Below are 24,975 nucleotides of genomic sequence, written 5' to 3' on the forward strand. Positions count from 1 at the left end.
TACGCCTTTCGGCGCGGTAATTAAATCTTCGAGCGTAAATTAATTGCGTATTATTGAATTGTGCCATTGTGTTCAGCATACAATTTTGTCGCAAGTGTTCACAGTTATTTGCGTCACCACAACAATACCTAACAAACATTGTTATTATCTACATATGCGATCTCTCCGATAAGTGTGTGTTAGAACACATCTGTGATAGGTATATTTAGACATATTTTGTATTTTAATAGAACTGGATAATCACTATTTTGAAGCGTATTCATAGGTCTGTACAATAGCTATTTTTAGGCGATATTAATAGGTCCGTAAATTCACTAGTTTTAAGTGATATTAATAGAACTATACATTTATTTAGAACTATACATACATTCATTTATTTTAAGTGATATTAATAGATCTGTAATCACATCATAATTAAGCGATATTAATAGATCTGTATAATCACTGTTTTGAAGCGATATTAATAGATCCATAAATTTAATATTTTTTAGCGATATTAATAGAACATTAAAATCAATATTTTGAAGCATATAGTCTGTATAATCGTATCTATATAGTCAATATTTTAAAGGTCATTAAAATCTCTGTTTAGAGAAATATTAATAGAACTATATAATCTCTATTTTGTAGCGAATCAATCGGTCTGTAATCACACTATTTTTAAGCGATATTAATAGGTCTGTAAATACTCTTATTTTAAGCGATATTAATAGATCTGTAAATTCATCATTTTTAAGCGATATTCGTAGTGGTGTAAAAAGGGAGTTCAGTTTACAATTTTAGATAGTTTTTTTAACAAAATATTAACATTAATTCAATTGTTAAGGTGTTAAAATTACTGTACATTACGCAATAACCGTTTTACTACGATTTTTTAAATATTATTTTTTGACATCTCATCAAAGATGAAGAAGAATATGGAAGTCTGGGCATTTACGGGGCTTACGACCGTCATAGGCTGGTTTAAGTGATCACTTTACACACGTGTAACATTCACCAATTCTACCCATTATTGACAACCACACTACTCAAATTCTTGGAAGTTCTATATATATGAACCAATTTAGAAACCTTGTTCATGAATCACTAGAACTTCACTAGAGACATCTATTGGTGAGATGTAAAGAAGCTTTTTATTAAGCAGAAACTATTTAAACTATTTATTTATTTTTATTTTATTTATTTATTACGATTTTTTAAAACGTTATTTGGCGTAAAGCCGACAAATATTGAATTTTCAGTATCTCGTGACAAGATAGTGAAAAAGTCAACAGCGTTATCGCTCCAAGACTTTGTAATTAACTTGTGAAATTGCCATATTTTCGGAAGCCGACTAATTTACATGTACTGTACACACATTACGCAAGCACAGGGTCACTTGATGCGATAAAGCGATGCGCAAATAAGAGCGGACATGAAAAAATAGTCAAGAAAAAGACCTAGCTTATTTTCATCTCAACAATAGATGTCTCTAGTGAAGTTCTAACGATTCAAGAACAATGTTTTGAAATTGTTTCATATATATAGAACTTCCAAGAATTTGAATAGTGTGGTTGTCAATAATGGGTAGTACATATGGTGAACGTTACACGTGTGTAAAGTGATCACTTAAACCAGCCTATGACGGTCGTCAGCCCCGTAAATGCCCAGACTCTCATATTATTCTTCATTTATGTTGAGATGTCAAAAATAATAAGAAAAAGACGCGCGTGCAAATCATGATTCCCGAATCTAGTTCTTTAGAACTAGATTCGGGAATCATGATTTGCACGCGCGTCTTTTTCTTGAGTTGTAATAGTTTACTATTACAACTCAAATGGCCGTTTTCATCATACACATAATTAATTATAAGTTACAATAAAAAATATTGTGCCCTCACTGGGTTTTCCAGTGCCAGGGGCACATTTTATAATACTTATTATGTAAAATTATATGAAAAGATTTTTGCGTTTATTTAACTTTTCTTCTTTAAACCCTTATCCGCACCCCGATGGTACATAGGGCACTGCATCATATAAACGCAGTGTTATCTTGATCATTAACATATGAAGGAAAGGTGATCAACCTTACGCTTCAGGTACCAGTCTGGGATAATATTGAATAAATAGAAGTGAAAAAATCACTAATATTTTATTTGACCCCCTCTGAGAATCGAACCCGGGACCTCCAGAACGGCAGCCGAGCGTGCTGACCATTACACTACGGAGCCGGACAATTTTAAACTTTCGTTATTTAATGACTTTATGGATAGTGGAAGCAGGTTGTACAACGTTATTGCATAATAATCTAAGTTCTTTTGATATTATTTTTTGACATCTCATCAAAGATGAAGAAGAATATGGAAGTCTGGGCATTTACGGGGCTTACGACCGTCATTTTATATGAAAATAACTCCTGTAATTGGAGATAATCCAGATTTTGTGAACAAGTATTTGGACACACTCAAAATGTTGTAAGTTCTTTTGACCAAAAGAGGTTTTGTTTTGTGTTTCAGTTCTTGCCATTGAATATAAACTAGAACCGAGAGATTACGACATACGTTTTCTTCATTATAACCGACAGTTTGCGGTTAAAAAAAGGTTACTCAAACGGAAATTGATAGTTTATTTCTAGGCAACCTTGACTGTCGGATTTTTACGTGTATAATTGCGTAGTTTAAACTTTAGATCACGGTTAAACGTGTTTGGACCATAAGAACGTGGCTTATCAGCATTATCTGTCAGGGCACCCGAAGGTTTATAGTGTGAACTGTAAAATGGGCAATGATCCTATTACCGAATACATTTTTTTAAAGATAAATATTTATGTTTTTATTATTCATACAAACAAATGTTTAAATTTTCTGCTACTATTGTGAGCCTAAGCGGCTCATTACTAGAAATTGGTATATAATTGTGGTAGGGTGGGTTCGACCTGAGAAACTCTGACTTAAGAGTCCGCGACACTAACCACGGGACTACAACCCGACACTATATATTTAATTTAAATAACTAGAACTGTGTACCGGATAATATATTTAATTTAAATGACTATGTACTACAAAATATTTTTCAGAATCTTTTGCTATAATAGGGTACATCATCCCATGTATGCAACGTTATCCTGATCGAAAATAACGTACAAAATAAATAAATAAATTTAATAAAACCCTTATCCGCACCCCAATGGTGCATAGGGCACTGCTTCATATGAACACAGTGTTATCTTGATCGTTTACACACGAAGGAAAGGTGATCAGCCCTCCGCTTCAGGTACCAGTCCAGGGTAATATTGAATAAATATTACAGTGAAAAAATCACTTATATTTATTTGACCCCCCTGGGAATCGAACCCGGGACCTCCAGAACGGTAGCCGAGCGTGCTGACCATTACACTACAGAGGCGGACAAAAAATAAAGCACGATTAAAAAAATATATATTTCCATTTTGATATTTTAACCTTTAACCGCAGGAGTCGGAATAATCGGCATGTATGAATGAGAAAATGTAATGTGGTAGAGGCGAAGATTGTGTGTAAAGACAGATTGGTGTAGCGTTCTATTCTCTCTGACTAACCATGCGGAGAAGCGACGTATTGGTTAGTTACGTTAGTTTTTTTATATAAATAGTACCCTATTGTCGTTTTTCTCGCAACGTCCGGCGATAATAGGGCACTCTACCGCAGTTATACGCAGCCAACAGCATTTGTGTGTTTACTTAGAGATTTGTATTCACGACGCAGCGCGCTGTGTGGTCATGTGACATTATTGTACGGTGCACCTACGAATTCCTTGTTTACTCGCTAGAAGAAGAAAATAAAATAACAAAAGAACGCATCGATTTGCCGCTCAAACGGGTTCGAACGAAGATATTCAAATGTCTAATTCGAACGTTATTGCTGAGAACGACTATTTATTGCATATTCGAAAAAAGAATGCATCTATTTGACGCTCAAACACATTCGAACGAAGATATTCAATTGTCTAATTCGAACGTTATTGCTAAGAACGTCTATTTTTCGTGTATTTGAAAAAAGAACGCATTGATTTGCCGCTCAAACGGATTCGAACGAAGATATTCAAATGTCTAATTCGAACGTTATTGCGTCTATTTTTCGTGTATTTGAAAAAAGAACGCATTGATTTGCCGCTCAAACGGATTCGAACGAAGATATTCAAATGTCTAATTCGAACGTTATTGCTACTAACGACTATTTTCCATATTATTGAAAAAAGAACGCATCGATTTGTCGCTCAAATATTTTCAAAAAAAATATTCAAATGTCTAATTCGAATGTTATCCAAAGAACGACTTCTTCGCGGGTTACTACTACAATCTTTGTAATGATTGGTTTTAATATTTCATGGTCACTCTCCACCCGGCTCTATCCTCCGCTCGTCTCTTCAACTCGTCGAACCCGCTACAACGCATGTCGCAGATAATTTGGTCCATTTAATCATGGACATTGTAATTTAAAAAAAAAACAGAAATAAATCGCTGTTTTTTTTAATAATAGAAAAATGAAATATCGAACATTTTCCTAAAGCAATATCGTTAACGCTAATTAGGTACCATAAAGATAGTGATTTTCTTAGATTAGTTTTGTTGTTGTTGTAGTAGTAAATCTACGTACGTAAAATCGTTATCAGCTACGGCTTATGCACCCCGCTTATTCGTCAATTCATTGATACCAGATCGAATCGTAACTATGGAGGCGGACAAAGAATTTTTATAATTAATAAATTACAATCGTATAAACTGAATAATGAATGATTTCATTGCAGTAGATATCGTGGGTATACTGGCAAAAAACGTTAACTCTAAAATTCATGTTTTAGTAATCCCTGTGATTTAAAGCTTTTAGCCTGAATAAAATTTCAATTCAAACCCTTCCGCACCCCTATGGTGCATAGGGCACTGCATTATATAAACACAGTGTTATCTTGATCGTTAACACACGAAGGATAGGTGATCAGATCTCCGCTTCAGGTACTGCTTCAGGTCCAGGGTAATGCAGAATAAATATTAGAGTGAAAAAATCACTTATATTTATTTGATTACACCTCCAGAACGGTGGCCGAGCGTGCTGACCATTACACTACGGAGGCGGACTAAAATACCCGCTATTAAACTCAAAGTTGAATTAACTTTTAAAACCACATTAATATGACATCTAAAACCATGTATTTAGTGTATTTTGCCAGTTTATAAAACGCTGAAAACTTTATAATATGCATCATTAAGTCAAAATTGCATCTTTTTCAGTTAACGTTTTTTGCCAGTACACCCACGATAAATAATTTGTTCTACATAGATACGTGCATAGATAATAATCCATTATCAAATCTAGAATAGAGATAAAATAAAAGAAAGTACTTAATGGCCTCTAAAATTCAAATATAAATTGATTATTTTCAACAACAAAAATCTGGCCACTTTCACGATATGAAGACGGTATACTTTCAACCATTAAGAGCATTCGAGAGAATTTGACAGTTGATGCTGCCAACAATTGATGAAATGATGAAAACGTTTGTAGTATCTAGAGACGACTATTGTAATGGTATATATAACTCCATATGCTCCACCTAGGGAGCGGATATAGTTATATTATATATATATATATATATATATATATATATATATATATATATATATATATATATATATATATATATATATATATATATATATATATAACTAACTACCGCTGCTTCGCCGCAGGGGTAGGCAGAGAGCATAGAACGACACACTAATCTGTCTTTACGGACAATCTTCGCCTCTTCCACATTCACGCATCTCCTCACACACACCTGCCGATAATTTCGATTCCTGACCTGACCACTTTCAAGAACTTGAAATACTTGATCATACTAAGTTTTCCTCGGTCTTCCACTGCTATTATTACTAACCACATTCGCCTCATAAATTTGTGTAACTATCCTTTCTTCAATCATTCAATTTTTCATACCTAATCATGTCAAGTTTTCCTCGGTATTCCTCTGCTTCTATTACCAACCACATTAGCTTCTGACAGACTGATTTATAGAATTTCTATATTCAGCCACATCACCCCACTACTTCACCAACTGCACTGGTTACGCTTTCCCGAAAGGGTTGAGTATAAACTCTGTCTACTCGTATACAAGCATTATTTTGACGCCTCTGGGAATCGAACCTGGGACCTCCAGCTCGATAGCCAAACACGCTAACTACTCCACTGCGAAGGTGGATAAAGAATCATTAACCTACAACGCTAAAATTTGGCCAAATAGTTCTTTTAAAATTGTGCGATTTATTTGTTTAAAAATGACAAGAAACCATAGAAATTTCCAGAAAAGAATCTTGTACCATACGATCTTTGAATTTACCGTTAATTATTTGAAATTCAAAGATGATTGCGTCATTTTTAGATAAAGATACACAATATACCAAACAAAAGAAGTTTGCCGCCAAATAATAAGAATATAACGTGTTTGAAAAAAAAAGAATATTAACTAAATATAAAATACAATATTTCGATATTAAAAGTACCTACTTGAACGTTATTATATGAAAAAAGAATGTTTAATACTATTATAAGTCAAAGTCCGCCTCTGTAGTGTAATGATCAGCACGCTCGGTTACCGTTCTGGAGGTCCCGGGTTCGATTCACAAAGGGTCAAATAAATATAAGTGATTTTTTTCACTGTAATATTTATTCACTATTACCCTGGACTGGTACCTGAAGCGGAGGGCTGATCAACTTTCCTTCGTGTGTAAACGATCAAGATAACACTGTGTTCATATGAAGCAGTGCCCTATGCACCATTGGGTGCGGATAAGGGTTTATTATTATTATTATAAGTCAAAATGCAATGATTTAACGAGTAGAAATATTTTCATTAATTGATTCGGCAGTCACTTCGTGGTAAAATCAATCCATTTTTGATTTAAGTTTTGCTTAGTAAATACCACTGTTAATTGTAAAAGTGGTATATTTATAAGTAATAGTGGTATTTACTAAGTAAAACTTAAAATAGTAGAAATATTGACAACCAATCTTTAATTAAACCAACCCTTAATTAGTCGCATGATTCATTAGCATGTTTTTTTTTTAATTTTTATTTATTATAAATAGGAAAGTATTTTATTAGATTTGCAAAAATCTGCCATAGGTATATTTAAATTTATTATCACACCGCTTATCCACAGAGGTAGGCGGAGTGAATAGAGCAATATTACTTTTTTTTAGTTGTATTAGTCTAAAAATGAATATTATAATTGGGAAAATGACGTCAAAATATTATTAAAACGTTATATTTAAAATTATATTTATGTACCGAAAAATCTCTTATTATAGTGGTAAATTCATTATTATACATACATGATTTTTTAAAACACATATTGACGTTTTTAAACGACATCGTCAATGCTAACAAAACTTTTTTCTTCATTCCAGTAATTCGATATTCTTTAAAATTTGCGACAAAAATACATTAAAAATATTCATATATATATATAAATAAATGCTGTAGAAGATTTAATATGTGATAAAGAAAAAATAAAAATATTTTGTGTGATTTTTTATCAATTCCTTGTTGACCCGAATACATTGACCCTAATATGGAAATAAGTCAAACGAATAACGAGTAATAATAACACAAAAACAAACGAATAACAACAAGAACTAAATTCAAATTTAAACGAAGGATAAAAAAACAAATTCAAATAACAGTGAAATCCAAATCCTTTTTGGTAGAATTATCCTCACATTTTGTCGGTAAATTTCACAGAAAACTTGTATTTATCAATGGTTTTTGATAGGTAGGTTAAAAACAAGAACTAAATTTAAATTAAAACCATGGATAGAAAACAAATTCAAATAACAGTGAAATCCAAATCCATTTTGGTAGATTTATCCTCACATTTTGTCGGTAAATTTCACAGAAAACTTGTATTTATCAATGGTTATTGGTAGGTAGGTATTTATTCAACTATTTTTCACACTTGTTTTGCACAAAATATCACTTTAATTTTATAATCCGGATATAAATAACACAACTTCGCGCAAAAACTAAACGGAACGCAGACGCGCGTCAACACAGCGCGACGGCTCTCAACTGACTGATTTGGTAAATCTACTCGTCCAATCATAAACACAATGAGCGCTTGTCAGGGGTGTAACACCTTGAAATTATATATATTATTTAACTATATAAATTATTAATACATTAAATATTATTAACAAAATTGTCCGCCTCGTAGTGTAATGGTCAGCCCGCTCGACTACCGTTCTAAAGGTCCCGCTTTCGATTCCCAGGGTGGAGGGTTAAATAAATATAAGTGATTTTTTCACTTTAATACTTATTCAATATTACCCTGAAGCGGATGGCTGATCACCTTTCCTTCATGCATTAACGATCGAGATAACACTGCGTTTATATGATGCAGTGCCCTATGCACCATTGGGGTGCGGGTAAGGGTTTGAACAAGAGAAGAGAGAGATTAACAACATTTTGTGTGTGTTCAAAAACTTGTTCACAAAACTGGATTATCTCCAATTATTTTTTTTTACATTCTTTTTTTTTACACCTCAACCTAGATTAAAATGAAAATAAAAGTCTGGGCTTATGACCGTCTAACGCTGGTTTAAGTGATCACTTTTTACATGTGCAACGTTCACCAATTCTACCCGTGTTTGACAAACAAACTACTCAAATTCTTTGTAGTTTGGTGGCCAATCTGTTGTCGAAATGTAGCCAAAAAATATTTATTTTATTTGATTTATTAACACTTTTATTTTCTGAATGTTTTAAAAAATCTTTAAAGCCATGACGTCAATTTAAATGTTCGTTACCCCTGGCCACTGAAGACGATTTGAAATTGGAAACACGCCTCATTGGCTGCTGCTCCCGACAGAACCACGTGATCGCATTTAAAATTCAAAATGAGAAAAAAACTCCATTGATACAGTTCGTAAACACAAAAGAATAATGGAGACAATTCAAGCCAAGGATGTATGTAATCAATATTTAAGAATCTAAAATGGATTTTGAAATATATTTAAAAAAAAGTATTTATGTATTTTTAGTATGTACGGAGTATAATGCATAGGGGATTTAAATTTAATGCTCAGCTATGAATTATGTCCGCCTCCGTAGTGTAATGGTCAGCACGCTCGGCTACCGTTCTGGAGGTCCCGGGTTCGATTCCCAGGGGGGGTCAAATAAATGTAAGTGATTTTTTCACTGTAATATTTATTCATATTACCCTGGACTGGCACCTGAAGCGGAGGGCTGATCACCTTTCCTTCGCGTGTAAACGATCCAGATAACACTGTGTTCATATGAAGCAGTGCCCTATGCACCATTGGGGTGCGGATAAGGGTTTTATTATTATTATTATAACCTGAAGCGGAGGGCTGATCACCTTTCCTTCGTGTGTAAAAGATCAAGATGACACTGTGTTCATATAAAGCAGTGCCCTATGCACCACTGGGGTGTGGATGAGGGTTTAATTATTTATTTTCTTATGAATTATCAAGTACTCTTATACATATAAGAAAAGCAAACAAAAAAGCACCGAATTTATTGGTAAACTCAGCCGAGTATCAAATAAAAAAGTCATGTATTTACTTGAATTTTAAATATTAATCTAGTCAAAAAGTGTCTAAAAACAATTCAACCATGTAGTATAAAAGTGTCAAAAATACTTTTTTAAAAGTATTTTTTCCCAAGAGTTGAAATAATGATTTTCCAATTTTTTGCACAAGAGTTGAAACGGGGATATTTTAGCACTTTTCATGAGTTAAAATTTCTAAAAAATTCTAATACCATTTGATATCAACAACGTCATATTTCAAAAATCGTCAATTTTCAGTTGTGCATGTTTTTGAAATGCCCAGAAAATATACTATATATATACCAGCAAAAGCGGCATATTTTTAACTTAATATTTACCCGCTACAGCCAGAAAGTGTTGTTTTTGCATTTTGAAGAAAAGGTATTGTTTAATTATTTTTTTTTAAATATACTAAATATTTTTCAAACGGCGAAAAAACATTTAGGTTTTACCTAAAAAGATCTGTTGCACAGTAAAAAGTTCAATAAGTGGCTTGATATTTATTTTTAATACATTACATTATATTTTTAAACTTTAAAAAACGATCTTCTGAAAAATCAAGTTTTTTGATATTTGACGTTGTTGAAAAGAGAGTGTATAATATGAATAATATTTGAACATTTTGAATAGTTGAATAATATTATTGAAAAAATGCAATTAAAATAATGATATTTGAATATTTTCAAGAGTTGAAATACTGATATTTGAACATTTTTCAAAAACTAACTAACCATCACGCCGCTTCCCGCAGGGGTAGGCAGAGAGAATAGAGCGCCACACCACTCTGTCCTTGCAAACATTCTTCGCCTCTTCCACGTTCATGCATCTCCTCATACATACCCGCCGATTGTTACGACTCCTAACCTGACCACTTTCAAGTATTTGGCATACCTGATCGTGCCATGTTTTTCTCGGTCTTCCTCTGCTTCTTTTCCCGCTAACATTCGCCTCATAAATTTGTTTTACCGTTCTTTCCTCACTCATTCGTTCTACATGTCCAAACCATCTCAACACACCTTTCTTAATTTTATCGATAATGCTTATCTCAGCTTTGCATTCCTTCCTTATTTCACTATTTGCACATCTATCATACATCGTTTTGTTACACATTCTTCTGAGAGATCGCATTTCGACTGCATTCAGTCTACTTTCATCCTTCTTTTGCCAACTCCATGTTTCACTTCCATACATTAGAGTTGGAACTAGGACTCCGTTGTGCACTGCCAGTTTAGCTTCCGCTGATAGGTTTTTATTTGCTATAACTGATTTCAGTGCACCATTCACTTTGTTCCCAGCATTCACTCTCCTTTCTATGTCTTTAAAACATTTTTCACTTGAACTTGAACATTTTTCAAGAACTCAAATACTGATGTTTGAACATATTGGACTGACGAAATGTTCACTTGATCGCTTTAAATTTAAATTGATAAAATGTATTTAATTTTTTTCACATAGTATAAGAAGTCTAAACGCTGTTTCCATATATAACGACTGAATATTTTTAAGCCGGAGAGAAACGAATAAAAGTTGCCCGTTTTACGAATGCTTTCAAACATCTCGAGCCATAAATACATTTAAAAAGTATATTGCTCAATAGATTCTGTATTTTATGAATTTATAAACGGGTAATATACCTGCGAATGGCAATAAGTGCGTAAACACGACAAAAAGACACCATAAAAAATGACTTTTGTCACTTTAGATCGAGCGGACCGCTTACCTGGCAGGCCTTGAATTCTTTTCATCTATTATATTGGCGAAAACCACAGGGCCGGTATTGAAAGATTTTAATCAGAAATTTCTAAATCAGTTATGAAAACTAAATTACTAAACGCATTTATTATGGCGTCCACGTATTTGTGCGTTTCAGAAAAATAATAAAGATAAATAAATCCATTTTTAAAATAAAAACAACTTTGTTTTAAACCAATCTTTTATTGGTACATTTTTTCTCCAACCGGTTGGAGATAAAATGTACTAAAAGTTTGGGTAAAAAAAAGTTGTTTTATTTTATAAAGTTTGTAAAATGTGCCACAAGAATCTGCGAAATTCATTCAAGGAAAAATAAATAAATCAATTTATCATTTAAGTTTTGCTTAGTAAATACCACTTTTTATTAAAATCTATTTTGACACGAATTTCGATGCATAAGAAATATTGGTGTTTACGAAGTAAAACTTAAAGAAAAAATGGATAGATTCTTACCGCAAAGTTACTGCCGAATCATTAAGTGAAAATAAATAAACCAAAGTGCAAATTTTCGTTCGTTAATTCCGGACGTAACTCCACTTATCAATGGGGAATGTTACACGTGTGTAAAGTGATCGCTTAAACCAGCTTATGACAGATCGCAAACCCTGGAAATGCATCTTCATATATATTGAGATTGTCTTAAACTTACATATGTACTTTACGTATCACAAAATTCGAAGAATATAACTAACTAACCACCACACCGCTTCCCCGCAGGGGTAGGCAGAGATAATAGAACGTCATACCAGTGTGTCTTTGCGAACAATCTTCGCCTCTTCCACAATCATGCATCTCTTCATACATACTCGCCGATTATTCACACTTTCGAGTATTAAAAGAAATACTTGATCATGACAAGTTTTCCTCCGTCTTCCTCTGCTTCTCTTTCCAACTACATTTGTACAATATTCTATTTCGTCTTTTAAGTTCAATAACAGTAAAATATATTGGGTATCAGGTTCGCAGGAACGCTAAGATAACTTATGCTAAAAAAAAAATAAAATTTCCAAAATGACGGTAGTAAAAAAATAAGATCGTCGTCAGTTCGTCTCTGGTGAAGGTGACGTCACCAAAGTGAGGATACGTCACGCCGACTTTAACAAATGAGATAATTTTACAAAAGCGGACAGTTTCCTACTCCATACAATACATCTTCATAATCCTATTATCCTGGTAGATAATACAATAATGTACCCATATATTTTTTTACGCTGCAGTTCCAAATATCAACAATTAAAGTCGGAAATAAAAGGAAAAGATAGAAACTATCTTTCTCTTTTTGGTAGATAACAATAAAAAACATATGATTAAAATAATTATTTACAACATTTTGAGTGTGTCCAAATACTTAACATCTCACCAATAGATGTCTCTAGTGAAGTTCTAGTGATTCAAGAACAAGGTTTCTAAATTGGTTCATATATATAGAACTTCCAAGAATTCGAGTAGTGTGATTGTCAATAATGGGTAGAATTGGTGAATGTTACATGTGTGTAAAGTGATCACAGCCTATGACGGTCGTCAGTCCCGTAAATGCCCAGACTTCCATACTCTTCTTCATCTTTGATGAGATGTCAAAAAATAATAGGTTTAAACATCTGTTTATATTGAAAAGTTAATGTTTTACTGTAACCAGGTTTCACCGTTTGTCATCGCTTGACCGTATATAACATACTAGTGACTAAACGAGCTGGAATGAATGAAATAACCGACGAAGAAAGTCAGATAATAATGACGGCTAGAAAGCAGAAAGCTCGCAAGAATGCAATTCATCTCGGACGCAGAATGGGCTTCCAAAGAATGCAGGATATCTAGGCGTTCGTGGAGCAGATTCAAACGGGAGGACGCACGTGACCGGAATGCGCCGATCCTATTGGTCGGAAAGCAAAATAATTGCAAATGGCGGCCGATCGGATCTAGCCTAAACGTGACATTTGTACTAAAACAAAATAACGAGTTTTTTGCAGAAAAATAATACGTACACTATTTGTTGTATTCTGTGAAACTTAAAAACTTAACCAGTTTTACGAAAAGTCCATCCAAAAAATAGAGATTAATCAAATTCTTACCCCTTGTATCCTAAACTCATCTATTCAAAATCACCATTTTTATCGCTCTGTATCTCCACGTGCTTAAAATTTATCTCAGCGCAACCTGTTTCGTTATGTTTAGCAAAAATTTCAACGACAATAAGTGGAAATTATATTCAAATTTCCATTTTCTGTCATTGGAAATTTTAATAAACATAACGAAACGGGTTGCGCTTACATAGATTTTAAGCACATGGAGATACAGAGCGAGAAAAATGATTTCTAGTGAACGAGTCTGGGGAGAGAATATTTATACTAGATATATGGGTACATGTGTTGCTTTGTAATTAAAGTTTATAATTAAAGTTTATTCTTAATTTATCTTTATGATATTTTTCTATCTACCTATCTGATTCTGACAGTTCAGAATATTATATTTTTTCTATCTGATGTTTTTTGTTTTATTCAGTGCGACGCATGCGACATCTGGTGGTAGAACTGTTTTATGTAGGTACTTAATAAAATGTATATATATATATATATATATATATATATATATATATATATATATATATATATATATATATATATATATATATATAACGTGGTAATACTTTTCTTTATAAATTGGTTGTAAATAATATGTAAAGTGGGTGTATAATAATAAAATAAACAATGTGTTGCTTTGTAATTAAAGTTTATTCTTAATTTATCTTTATAATAATTTTTATATCTATCTATCTATCTATCTATCTGATTCTGACAGTTAATAATATTATCGGAAGTCTTTTGTTTTATTCTGAGCGAAGCATGCGGCATCTGGTGGTAGAACTGTTTTATGTAGGTACTTTTTGTAAGTACTTAATAAAATGTATAGGTAGGTACCTAGTTATTTTATTACATCTCCCCCCTTGGGGATGAAAATTCATAGTAAAATTTTCACTCGTCCTCCGGATCATCTTATTGTAGTGAAGGGACTGGTATAAGTTTAGTGATATGTGAAGTTTTTTTTTTTTTTTTCTTTCTTCCTTTTTTTCCTTCTTTTTTTTCTTTCTTTTTTTTCCGTTCTTTTTTCTTTCTTTCTTTTTTTTGTATTTTTTTTTCTTGACCCTTTTAAAGTAGACACAGTTTTTTTCAATCCATTTGTTTTTTTCTTTTGAATTCCTTCATTTTTATTCAGATCTCTTAAAGTATCTTCTAATATAACCAAATGTACAACTTTTAATTGTTCATCTGCATTTTCATTCGATTCTAAAACAGGATTCCTGCTTAGACAATCTACTTCTAAATTCTTCTTTCCTGGAGTATATTTTGTTTTATATTTTGTAGTATTTTTTTCTACTTTATTTTTATTTTCATTCTTCAAGCACTGTTTCTGTGTTATTTGCATGTCTACATTTTTATTCTGATCTTTTAAAATATCTTCTAATTTAACCAAATTAACAACTTTTAATTGTTCATCTGCATTTTCATTCGATTTTAATACTGGATTCCTGCTTAGACAATCTACTTCTAAATTCTTCTTTCCTGGAGTATATTTTATTTTATCTTTCGTAGAAGTTTTTTCTACTTTATTTTTATTTTCATTTTTCAAGCACTGTTTCTGTGTTATTTGAATGTCTTCATTTTTATTCTGATCTTTTAAAATATCTTCTAATTTAACCAAATTTACAACTTTTAATTGTTCATTTGCATTTTCCTTCGATTCTAATACTGGATTCCTGCTCATACAATCTACTTCTAAATTCTTCTTTCCTGGAGTATATTTTATTTTATCTTTCGTAGAAGTTTTTTCTACTTTATTTTTATTTTCATTTTTCAAGCACTGTTTCTGTGTTATTTGTATGTCTTTATTTTTATTCTGATCTTTTAAATTATCTTCTAATTTAACCAAATTTACAACTTTTAATTGTTCATCTGCATTTTCATTCGATTTTAATACTGGATTCCTGCTTAGACAATCTACTTCTAAATTCTTCTTTCCTGGAGTATATTTTATTTTATCTTTCGTAGAAGTTTTTTCTACTTTATTTTTATATTCATTTTTCAAGCACTGTTTCTGTGTTATTTGTATGTCTTCATTTTTATTCTGATCTTTTAAAATATCTTCTAATTTAACCAAATTTACAACTTTTAATTGTTCATTTGCATTTTCCTTCGATTCTATTACTGGATTCCTGCTCATACAATCTGCTTCGAAATTCTTCTTTTCTGGAATATATTTTATTTTATATTTTGTAGAAATTTTTTTCACATGATTTTTATTTTTGATTTTATCACTAGTTCTTAAATTTCCACGTCTTCTTTGATTATCTTCTAATCGTTTTCTTTGATCATCTTCTAATTTTTCTCTCTCACTCCGAACATATTGTAGTAATTGTTTTAATACATCTGTTACGGACAGATCGCACACCCCGTGCGGCGGCCCTGAAAAAGAATTCCAGGCGCCTGGCGGCGAGCGAAACTGTCGCCCGTCGGAATGCGGCCCGAAGAAGGGCCTCTATGGATTCTACCGATTTCTCATGTATTTACAGAATGTATTAGATATAAGAAAGAATAAGACAATGTTAATACATAAATGCGCCTAGATGTTAAGTAGTATAAATAGATTACTGATATAAGATGGGATAAAATAACTTGTAATGTAATAAACTTGTAAATTGTAAATTGTAATAAATAACGAACTGTTGGAACGGCACCGGTACGGTATGAAAGTGTAGCCCGTCCGGTGCCCATTAGAGAGAGACAGAGGTATGGCTGTCTCTCTCCCCCGGCCGCTGATTGGCTGTACTTTCCCACTGTCGGGCGGTACGCGATCACGGCCGGGTATATAGAGGGCGCATTTTTTTGTAATAAACCAGTTCTGGTGTGACTGTTGAAACCTGTGTTTCATTTCTCCGCTCCCGCTCCTTGGACTACTCGCCGCGCCGCCAGCCTGGACCGCTTCGCCTCATTATACCGATTCACGGACCAGTTTCGGAAAGCCCTTATCAGGGCTATTGAGGTTGACTTGTCGGTCCAGTGCCCGCTCTTCCGCTCATACATCCATTCACCTCCGTCCGTATCCAGCTTACTCGGTAACTCGGTACGGCGGGGCCGTCTGGAACGTCACCCCTTACAACGGTGGCATAGTTGGGAGATTCCGAAGAAGGCCAGGCGTGTACATTTTTGAGAGTCATCGCACGTAACCCACGCCGGTTACATTTTGGTCCTTCGAGCCGGATCCTTCAACGCAGTCTCCAGCTACGATGCCTGCATCCCTGAGGTCGGGACGCAACGTCGCCATGGAGCCCGAAGAGCAGCGCCGTGAGGAGGATCGGGACTCGGTCAGTTCAGTCCGAACTGATGCGAGTAGCGACTTGCGCCGCCAGATGGCGGAGCTAGCCGCCAGCAGCGAGAGGCAGTTCCAGCAACTCCGTGAGCTCCTGTCACAGTGGATAGCAGCTAACGTAAGCCCCCCAGGGGGGGAGGCTATTGCGGGTGGCGTCACAGTTTCGGCGCCCCGCACGGAAAGACTCATGGAGGAGTCACGACCGGGTGTCGAACAATCCACCCACCTACGAACGCGGCAGGACGACGCCGCCAATCAGCCCAGAACGAAATTCAGGACATCGGCCGCAGCTCTACCGGTTCCGGTGTTGGATCCGGAACCTACGCGATTCGCTGGGGAATCGCGGGACGAACTGACCGGCCACAGAGGAGAAGCGCCCGGGGGACATGGCCCGGCGCCTACTGGCAACGCGGAGCCGAGGCGTATGGAAACCTCTGGCTTGCGTTGGCGCGCACCGGACGAACGCGATCGCTACCCGGTACGCGAATGGGTCGACAGAGCTCGACCGGACGAACGGCACCGCAGAGATGACGGAAGAGCAATCTACGCGGAGCCCTCACCCCGAGGCGGGGACTACTTTCGATGGTCGGGGCAGCCGCCGGAGTTGCCCAAGTTCAGCGGAGACCCGAGGGAATGGCGCCGCTTCAACGCGGCATATCTCCAATCTACTGAGAGATGGGGGATAGGGGACGCTGACAACATCGGAAGATTGGCGCGCGCACTGGAAGGGCGTGCGCGTCACATGGTAGCAGGCCTGCTACTGTATCCGCGCAACGTGTCGGAAATATTGCGGACGCTGGAGGACGCCTTCGGCAGCCCGACACTCATCATCGCGCAGATACTGGAAGACGCCCGGAGGATGCCGAGTCTCGCCGACCACCCCGCGGATGAAGCAGTCGTGGATTTTGCGGTTTCGATACGCAACGTCATCACCACCGTGGACGGGATGGACGCTTGCTATCTCGACAACCCGCAGCTGCTAGCGGAGATGGTTGCCAAGATGCCGACGCAACTCCGGTGGGATTGGTTCCGCGATCGCCGCCGCGAGACGAGGAGCAGTATCTACGATCTCGCCGCTTGGCTTGACGAGATCACCGCCGGCATCACGCGCCACGGAGGTCTGTTCAGAATGGTGGCGAGGAACAGAGACAAGGAGCGCGCGGGTCAGCGCGACAAGTGCGCCGAGCCCGCCCGCCGCGAGAACGCTCGACGCGTCGAGCCAAGGAGTCACGTGTTTGCGACGCGCGACACGACGAGTGACAAGGAATGCGTATTTTGTAAGGCCAGCGGGCATAACTTACGCCGATGCAAACGGTTCGAGAAGAAGACCGTGGACGACCGCTGGGAATTTGTGCGGCTGTCCAAACTGTGTTTCCAGTGTTTGGAATCAGGGCACAGGGTGCCCGAGTGTGAAGCAAGAAAGTGTGAAATCTGCCGGAGACACCACAATAGAATCCTGCACTACCGCACGGAGGGTGCCGCGGAAGCCGTGAAAAGTGAGGAAGTTGTGGACAATGCGCAGGTGCTGTGGACAAATGACTGTGAGGTCCCGGTCACATTCAAAGTGCTGCCGGTTACTTTGAAGGGACCGCGGGGGACCGCAAAAGTGTTCGCCTTGTTGGACGAGGCTGCGTCTGTGACCCTCCTCGAGGAGGGTGTCGCCCGCGCGATAGGTGCTACGGGGATAGCAAGGAATCTGACGATAAAAGGTGCGACTGGACAAAGCAACACACACAGGTCGCAGCGTGTAACGGTGACCTTGATAAGTGATCACAACGGGGAATTCGAGATCGGGGCGAGGACCATCAAGGACTTGGACCTTGTACACAAAAGTGGCGCGCCCGCGCGGACTGGAGCTCGCGTCATCAGACCGCAGATGCTTATCGGCCTCGACAACGCGTCTCTAATGTTCCCGATCGACACCCCAGTGCTTCAAAGGGACGGTCAGCTGACTATAGTGACCGCACTGGGACCGGTCACGTACGGACGCCCCAAAGTGAAGGGGAATGACTCCGCGAGCGGAGTACTACAGGCGCAAATGTGCGCAATCGACTCCTTGGGAGTATCAAAGGAAAGAAGCCGCGCGGCGAATACGCGTGCAATAACGGCGAAGGCTACCACGCAGCAACCGCCTAATCATGGGAAGGCGGGGTCGCTGCGGGCCCGAGACGATTTGCCGCCTGATGCGGTTCCGATGGGAAATCCGGAGCGACTCTCGGACAAGTCGCGGCCCGGTAGCACACTTCATACGGTTCCGACGGGAAGTTCGGAACCAAGGCGACTCACAGAAGGGTCGTGGCCTGACGGCCAGGAAACTTATGCAGTTCCGACGGGTAGTTCGGAACCAATGCGACTCGCAGAGGGGTCGTGGCCTGACGGCCAGGAAACTTATGCGGTTCCGACGGGTAGTTCGGAACCAAGGCGACATTAAGGAAAAGTCGCGGCCAGATGTCTCCACCTGAATGATTGCGGCTGGATGACTCATGGCCACACATGGATGCTGCCGGGTGATCACAAGCACGTGACGCGGAGCATCACTTCAAGCCCAGGCGATTCTAGCCTGGCATATGTAATGCGGTTCCGACGGGAAGTTCGGAGCTTAGGCGACTTAGGAAAATCAAGACAAGTCGCAGCCAGATGTCTCCGCCCGAATGGTTGCGGCCGGACGACTCTGGCAAGGATGCTGCCGGGTGATCACAGGATGTGACGCGGAGCATCAACTCAAGCCCAGGCGACGCTTGCCTGGCAATTGACGCGGTTCCGATGCGGAATTTAGGCGACTTAGGAAACTTAAGACAAGTCGCAGCCAGATGTCTCCGCCCGAATGGTTGCGGCCGGATGACTCTGGCAAGGATGCTGCCGGGTGATCACAAGGATGTGACGCGGAGCATCAATTCAAGCCCAGGCGACGCTTGCCTGGCACTTGCGGTTCCGGTGAGGATTCCGGAACTTAGGCGACTTAGGAAACTAAGATAAGTCGCAGCCAGACGTCTCCACCCGAACGATTGCGGCTGGCAACTCTGGCCGAACAAGGATGCTGCCGGGTGATCACTATGCACGTGACGCGGAGCATCATTTCAAGCCCAAGCGACGCTTGCTTGGCACCTGCGGTTCTGGTGAGAATACCGGAGCTTAGGCGACTTAGGAAACTCAGGATAAGTCGCAGCCAGACGTCTCCACCCGAATGATTGCGGCTGGATGACTCTGGCAGTACAAGGATGCTGCCGGGTGATCACAAGGATGTGACGCGGAGCATCAATTCAAGCCCAGGTGACGCTTGCCTGGCACTCGCGGTTCCGGTGAGGATTCTGGAACTTAGGCGACTTAGGAAACTAAGATAAGTCGCAGCCAGACGTCTCCGCCCAAACGAGGTTGCGGCCGGATGACTCTGGCATGGATGCTGCCGGGTGATCACTATATGTACGTGACGCGGAGCATCACTTCAAAGTCCAGGCGACGCCAGCCTGGCCCCTGCGGTTCCGGTGGGAATACCGGAGCTTAGGCGACTTAGGAAACTCAGGATAAGTCGCAGCCAGACGTCTCCACCCGAACGATTGCGGCTGGACGACTCTGGTCGTACGAAGATGCTGCCGGGTGATCACAAGGATGTGACGCGGAGCATCAATTGAAGCCCAGGCGACGCCAGCCTGGCACATGCGGTTCCGGTGAGAATTCCGGAACTTAGGCGACTTAGGACAAGTCGTAGCCGGACGTCTCCGCCCGAACAAGGTTGCGGCCGGATGACTCTGGTAAGGATGCTGGGGAATCAAGGCGACTTCACGAAGGACGAGTCGCAGCCAAACGTCTCCGCCCGATTATGGATGTGGCCGGATGACTTTGGCCGTACAAGGATGCTGCCGGGTGATCACATGATGTGACGCGGAGCATCAACTCAAGCCCAGGCGATGCCAGCCTGGCAAATGTAATATGGAAACCAAGGCGACTTAGATGACAAGTCGCAGCCAGATGTCTCCGCCCGAGTATGGATGCGGCCGGATGACTCTGGAAGGATGACAAGGATGCTGATCACTGGACGTGACGCGAAGCATCACCTCAAGCCCAGACTTCTCCAGTCTGGCGTTGTGACCCGGAAGGCGACTCCATCAGGGCGAGTCGCGGCCTGGTGTCTCTGGTGACGCGAGGATGCTGCCGAGAGACCACGCTGAACGGGCCACAATCATCACCATCGGCGTGATAAGGGAGAAGAACGTGCAATCCGTCCCAGGAAATTTGGTGCAGACTAGCTGCACGGGGGGAGTGTTACGGACAGATCGCACACCCCGTGCGGCGGCCCTGAAAAAGAATTCCAGGCGCCTGGCGGCGAGCGAAACTGTCGCCCGTCGGAATGCGGCCCGAAGAAGGGCCTCTATGGATTCTACCGATTTCTCATGTATTTACAGAATGTATTAGATATAAGAAAGAATAAGACAATGTTAATACATAAATGCGCCTAGATGTTAAGTAGTATAAATAGATTACTGATATAAGATGGGATAAAATAACTTGTAATGTAATAAACTTGTAAATTGTAAATTGTAATAAATAACGAACTGTTGGAACGGCACCGGTACGGTATGAAAGTGTAGCCCGTCCGGTGCCCATTAGAGAGAGACAGAGGTATGGCTGTCTCTCTCCCCCGGCCGCTGATTGGCTGTACTTTCCCACTGTCGGGCGGTACGCGATCACGGCCGGGTATATAGAGGGCGCATTTTTTTGTAATAAACCAGTTCTGGTGTGACTGTTGAAACCTGTGTTTCATTTCTCCGCTCCCGCTCCTTGGACTACTCGCCGCGCCGCCAGCCTGGACCGCTTCGCCTCATTATACCGATTCACGGACCAGTTTCGGAAAGCCCTTATCAGGGCTATTGAGGTTGACTTGTCGGTCCAGTGCCCGCTCTTCCGCTCATACATCCATTCACCTCCGTCCGTATCCAGCTTACTCGGTAACTCGGTACGGCGGGGCCGTCTGGAACGTCACCCCTTACAACGGTGGCATAGTTGGGAGATTCCGAAGAAGGCCAGGCGTGTACATTTTTGAGAGTCATCGCACGTAACCCACGCCGGTTACAACATCTAATGTTTCATAATCCATTTCCAATTAACAAAATTGTCGTTTTATAACGTGGTAATATTTTTCTTTATAAATTGGTTGTAAATAATATGTAAAGTGGGTGTATAATAATAAAATAAACAATGTGTTGCTTTGTAATTAAAGTTTATTCTTAATTTATCTTTATAATAATTTTTATATCTATCTATCTATCTATCTATCTGATTCTGACAGTTAATAATATTATCGGAAGTCTTTTGTTTTATTCTGAGCGAAGCATGCGGCATCTGGTGGTAGAACTGTTTTATGTAGGTACTTTTTGTAAGTACTTAATAAAATGTATAGGTAGGTACCTAGTTATTTTATTACATATATATATATATATATATATATATATATATATATATATATATATATATATATATATATATATATATATATATATATATATATATATATACATATATATATATATATATATACATATATTTATATATATATATATATATATATATGTTTATATATATATATGTATATATATATATATATATATATATATATATATATATATATATATATATATATATGTATATATATATATATATATATATATATATATATATATATATATATATATATATATATATATATATATATATATATATATATATATATATGTATGTATATATAAATATTAAACATAATATTTGTTCCTAACAAAAAGCAAAAGATAAAAAAAGTCCGGCCCTACTACACCAGCACCTTCCACGCAATTGGCGGCAAAACGTAAAATACGGGTTTCACTCTTTAGTATGAAGAATATTCACCTAAAATGGATATTTCAGATAGACATCAAGACAATATTGACCAAGTATTGGATGCATGCAACACTTACATTGGTCGTCAGCTGTGTGGTGAGGGTGTGTACTTTCTCCTTGGCGTCTGTCAGCTCTCTGCGCAACTTTCTTGCCTCGTGAGCTTGTCTCTCCTCTGCGGAGCTGTGGAGCGACGATGCGGTGGAAACCAGACTGGCAGTGGAACCGTGAGCTGAAAAAGTTACCAATTAACCCTCTCAAAAAAAAAAAAAACGTGGTTGATAAAAAACCACTTTCATCTCCTCAATAGATGTCTCTAGTGAAATTCTAGTGATCCAAGCACTATGTTTCGAAATTGAACCATATATATATATTATTATTTTGACATCTCAGCATAGATGAAGAAGAATATGGAAGTCTGGGCATTTACGGGGCTTACGACCATCATAGGCTGGTTTAAGTAATCTCTTAACACACCTGTAACATTCACCAATTCTACCCATAATTGACAACCACACTACTCTAATTCTTGAAACTTAGTATTTCTACGCGTTGGGTCGATTGATGCTTAAGGATGGGAAGGGTATTTGTATCTTCTGCGCCGGACTCATTTCAAAGTCAGACAAGAAGGAATTACATATGGTGGGTATATTGGCAAAAAATGTTAACTCTAAAATCCCTGTTTGAATGATCCCTGTTGTTTGAAGCTTTTAGCCTGAATAAAATTCCCGCTTTTGCAAGTACACCCATGATATCCACTTGGTTGAGGATCAATATACGTCGCGGGTTCAATTCAAGAAAGATTTCTTTTCAATTGGTCAGGGTGTTTGTGATGGATTTTTCACATCTACCTTCCCTATCCTACCTGTAGACAAGCTTCTAAACGCAGAGACTTCATGGGTTATTCCTTTAAAAATAAAAACAAAGTATTAGTTAAAGCATAGTTACCATCGTCATTTTTCTTGTAGTGCGAGTGTCTTGCGGAGTGGTGCTGCGAGGGTAGCACCAGTTGGTGTTGCGGCAGCATCTGGTGGTGGGGGGAGAGAGCAGATCTGGGGCTAGGGGAGGGGGGCTCGGACGCACCGTACTCTATACCTAGGGTGGGAAATCACACATCAGCGGGGGACACACGAGCTAGACTAGCAGGGCCATGCATGGACACTGGCATTCAGAGATCTTCGTCATGATCTGAGTTGAGTCGGCTGACTGCGAATTAGGCACTGTAAGGGTAAAGATTAACTTGGTTGATAATAAAACATAAGGATAAGGTGATCAGTCCTGCGCTTTAGGTCCTTAGATATAGGAGTGTTATGTATTATATTTGCGGGATATAGAATACACAAGTGAAGGACATCACTGCTACAGAAAATGGAAGAGGCAAGTAGGAGTTAAGGTTAAAAATAGAAGCAATGAACACTAGTTATTTATAACCTTGAGGAAATGCTAATTGAGGTCAGGTTAGATTTGAAAGGCTGAATAGGTTAGGTTATATATGAATGGTCGATTATGGTTAGGTTATATTTGAATGGTTGATTGAGCTCAAGATAGAATTGAAAGTTTGATTGAGGTCGGGTTAGATTTGAAAGGTTGATTGTGGTTAGGTTACATTCTAATGGTTGATTGAGCTCAAGATAGCTTTGAAAGGTTGATTGAGGTCAGGTTAGATTTGAATGGTTAATTGAGATTAGGTTAGATTTGAAAGTTTGATTGTGGTTAGGTTACATTCTAATGGTTGATTGAGCTCAAGATAGATTTGAAAGGTTGATTGAGGTCAGGTTAGATTTGAAAGGTAGATTAAGGTCAGGTTAGATTGATTGTGGTTAGATTACATTAGAAAAATTGATTGAGCTCAGATTAGATTTGAAAGTTTGAATTTAGTCAAGTTACAATTGAAAGGATGATTGTGATAAGTTACATTTGAATGTGAAGGCAAGCGGGCAAGAGGACGGTCTCCAACAAGATGGACAGACCAAATAAAGGAATTAACCGGATCCTCGCTAAACGCTGCCATCAAGTTGGCCCAGGACCGGGAAGAATGGAGAGGACTTGTGCACCAAGTGCCTGACATTCCAGAAGACCACGACGCTCAGCATTGAGCAAGAAGATGAAGAAGAAGAACATTTGAATGGTTGATTGAGGTTGGGTTACATTTGAAAGGTTGAATGAAGTCAGGTTAGATTTGAATGGTTGATTGTGGTTAGGTTAGATTTGAAAGGTTGGTTAAGGTTAGGTTATACCCCTAATACAAACCTTGGCCCTCTCCATAGTTGACTGGCAGACAATAGTATGGTTCATACTCGCCTTCTGAAGACCTCTGCAGCATCGACGGGTACAATTTCTCAGATTTGGTTGATCTGTTGATAAAGATGGAATTCCTTTAAAAATATACAGACACATAATACAAAAATACAACCA

The 24,975-nt window shown here is 38.5% G+C and overlaps 1 protein-coding gene across 5 annotated transcripts in view; it reads right to left on the minus strand.

Annotated features, from left to right (window-relative positions):
* Positions 1 to 24,975, minus strand: part of sick (sickie) — a 377,677-nt gene that overhangs the window by 85,554 nt on the left and 267,148 nt on the right. For all 5 annotated transcript variants that reach the window (XM_088263668.1, XM_088263667.1, XM_088263666.1 and 2 more), the window contains 3 exons: positions 24,811 to 24,914; positions 23,509 to 23,655; positions 22,641 to 22,792 (listed from right to left, as the gene is read on the minus strand). In XM_088263668.1, coding sequence (XP_088119794.1) covers positions 22,641 to 22,792; positions 23,509 to 23,655; positions 24,811 to 24,914 — 403 coding nt within the window. The remainder of the gene's footprint in view (positions 1 to 22,640; positions 22,793 to 23,508; positions 23,656 to 24,810; positions 24,915 to 24,975) is intronic.

This window comes from Brachycentrus maculatus, unplaced genomic scaffold (genome assembly GCF_059751285.1).
Source record: "Brachycentrus maculatus isolate JH-2025_06_01 unplaced genomic scaffold, ASM5975128v1 h1tg000202l, whole genome shotgun sequence".
In the NCBI taxonomy this organism is placed as follows: Eukaryota; Metazoa; Arthropoda; class Insecta; order Trichoptera; family Brachycentridae; genus Brachycentrus; species Brachycentrus maculatus.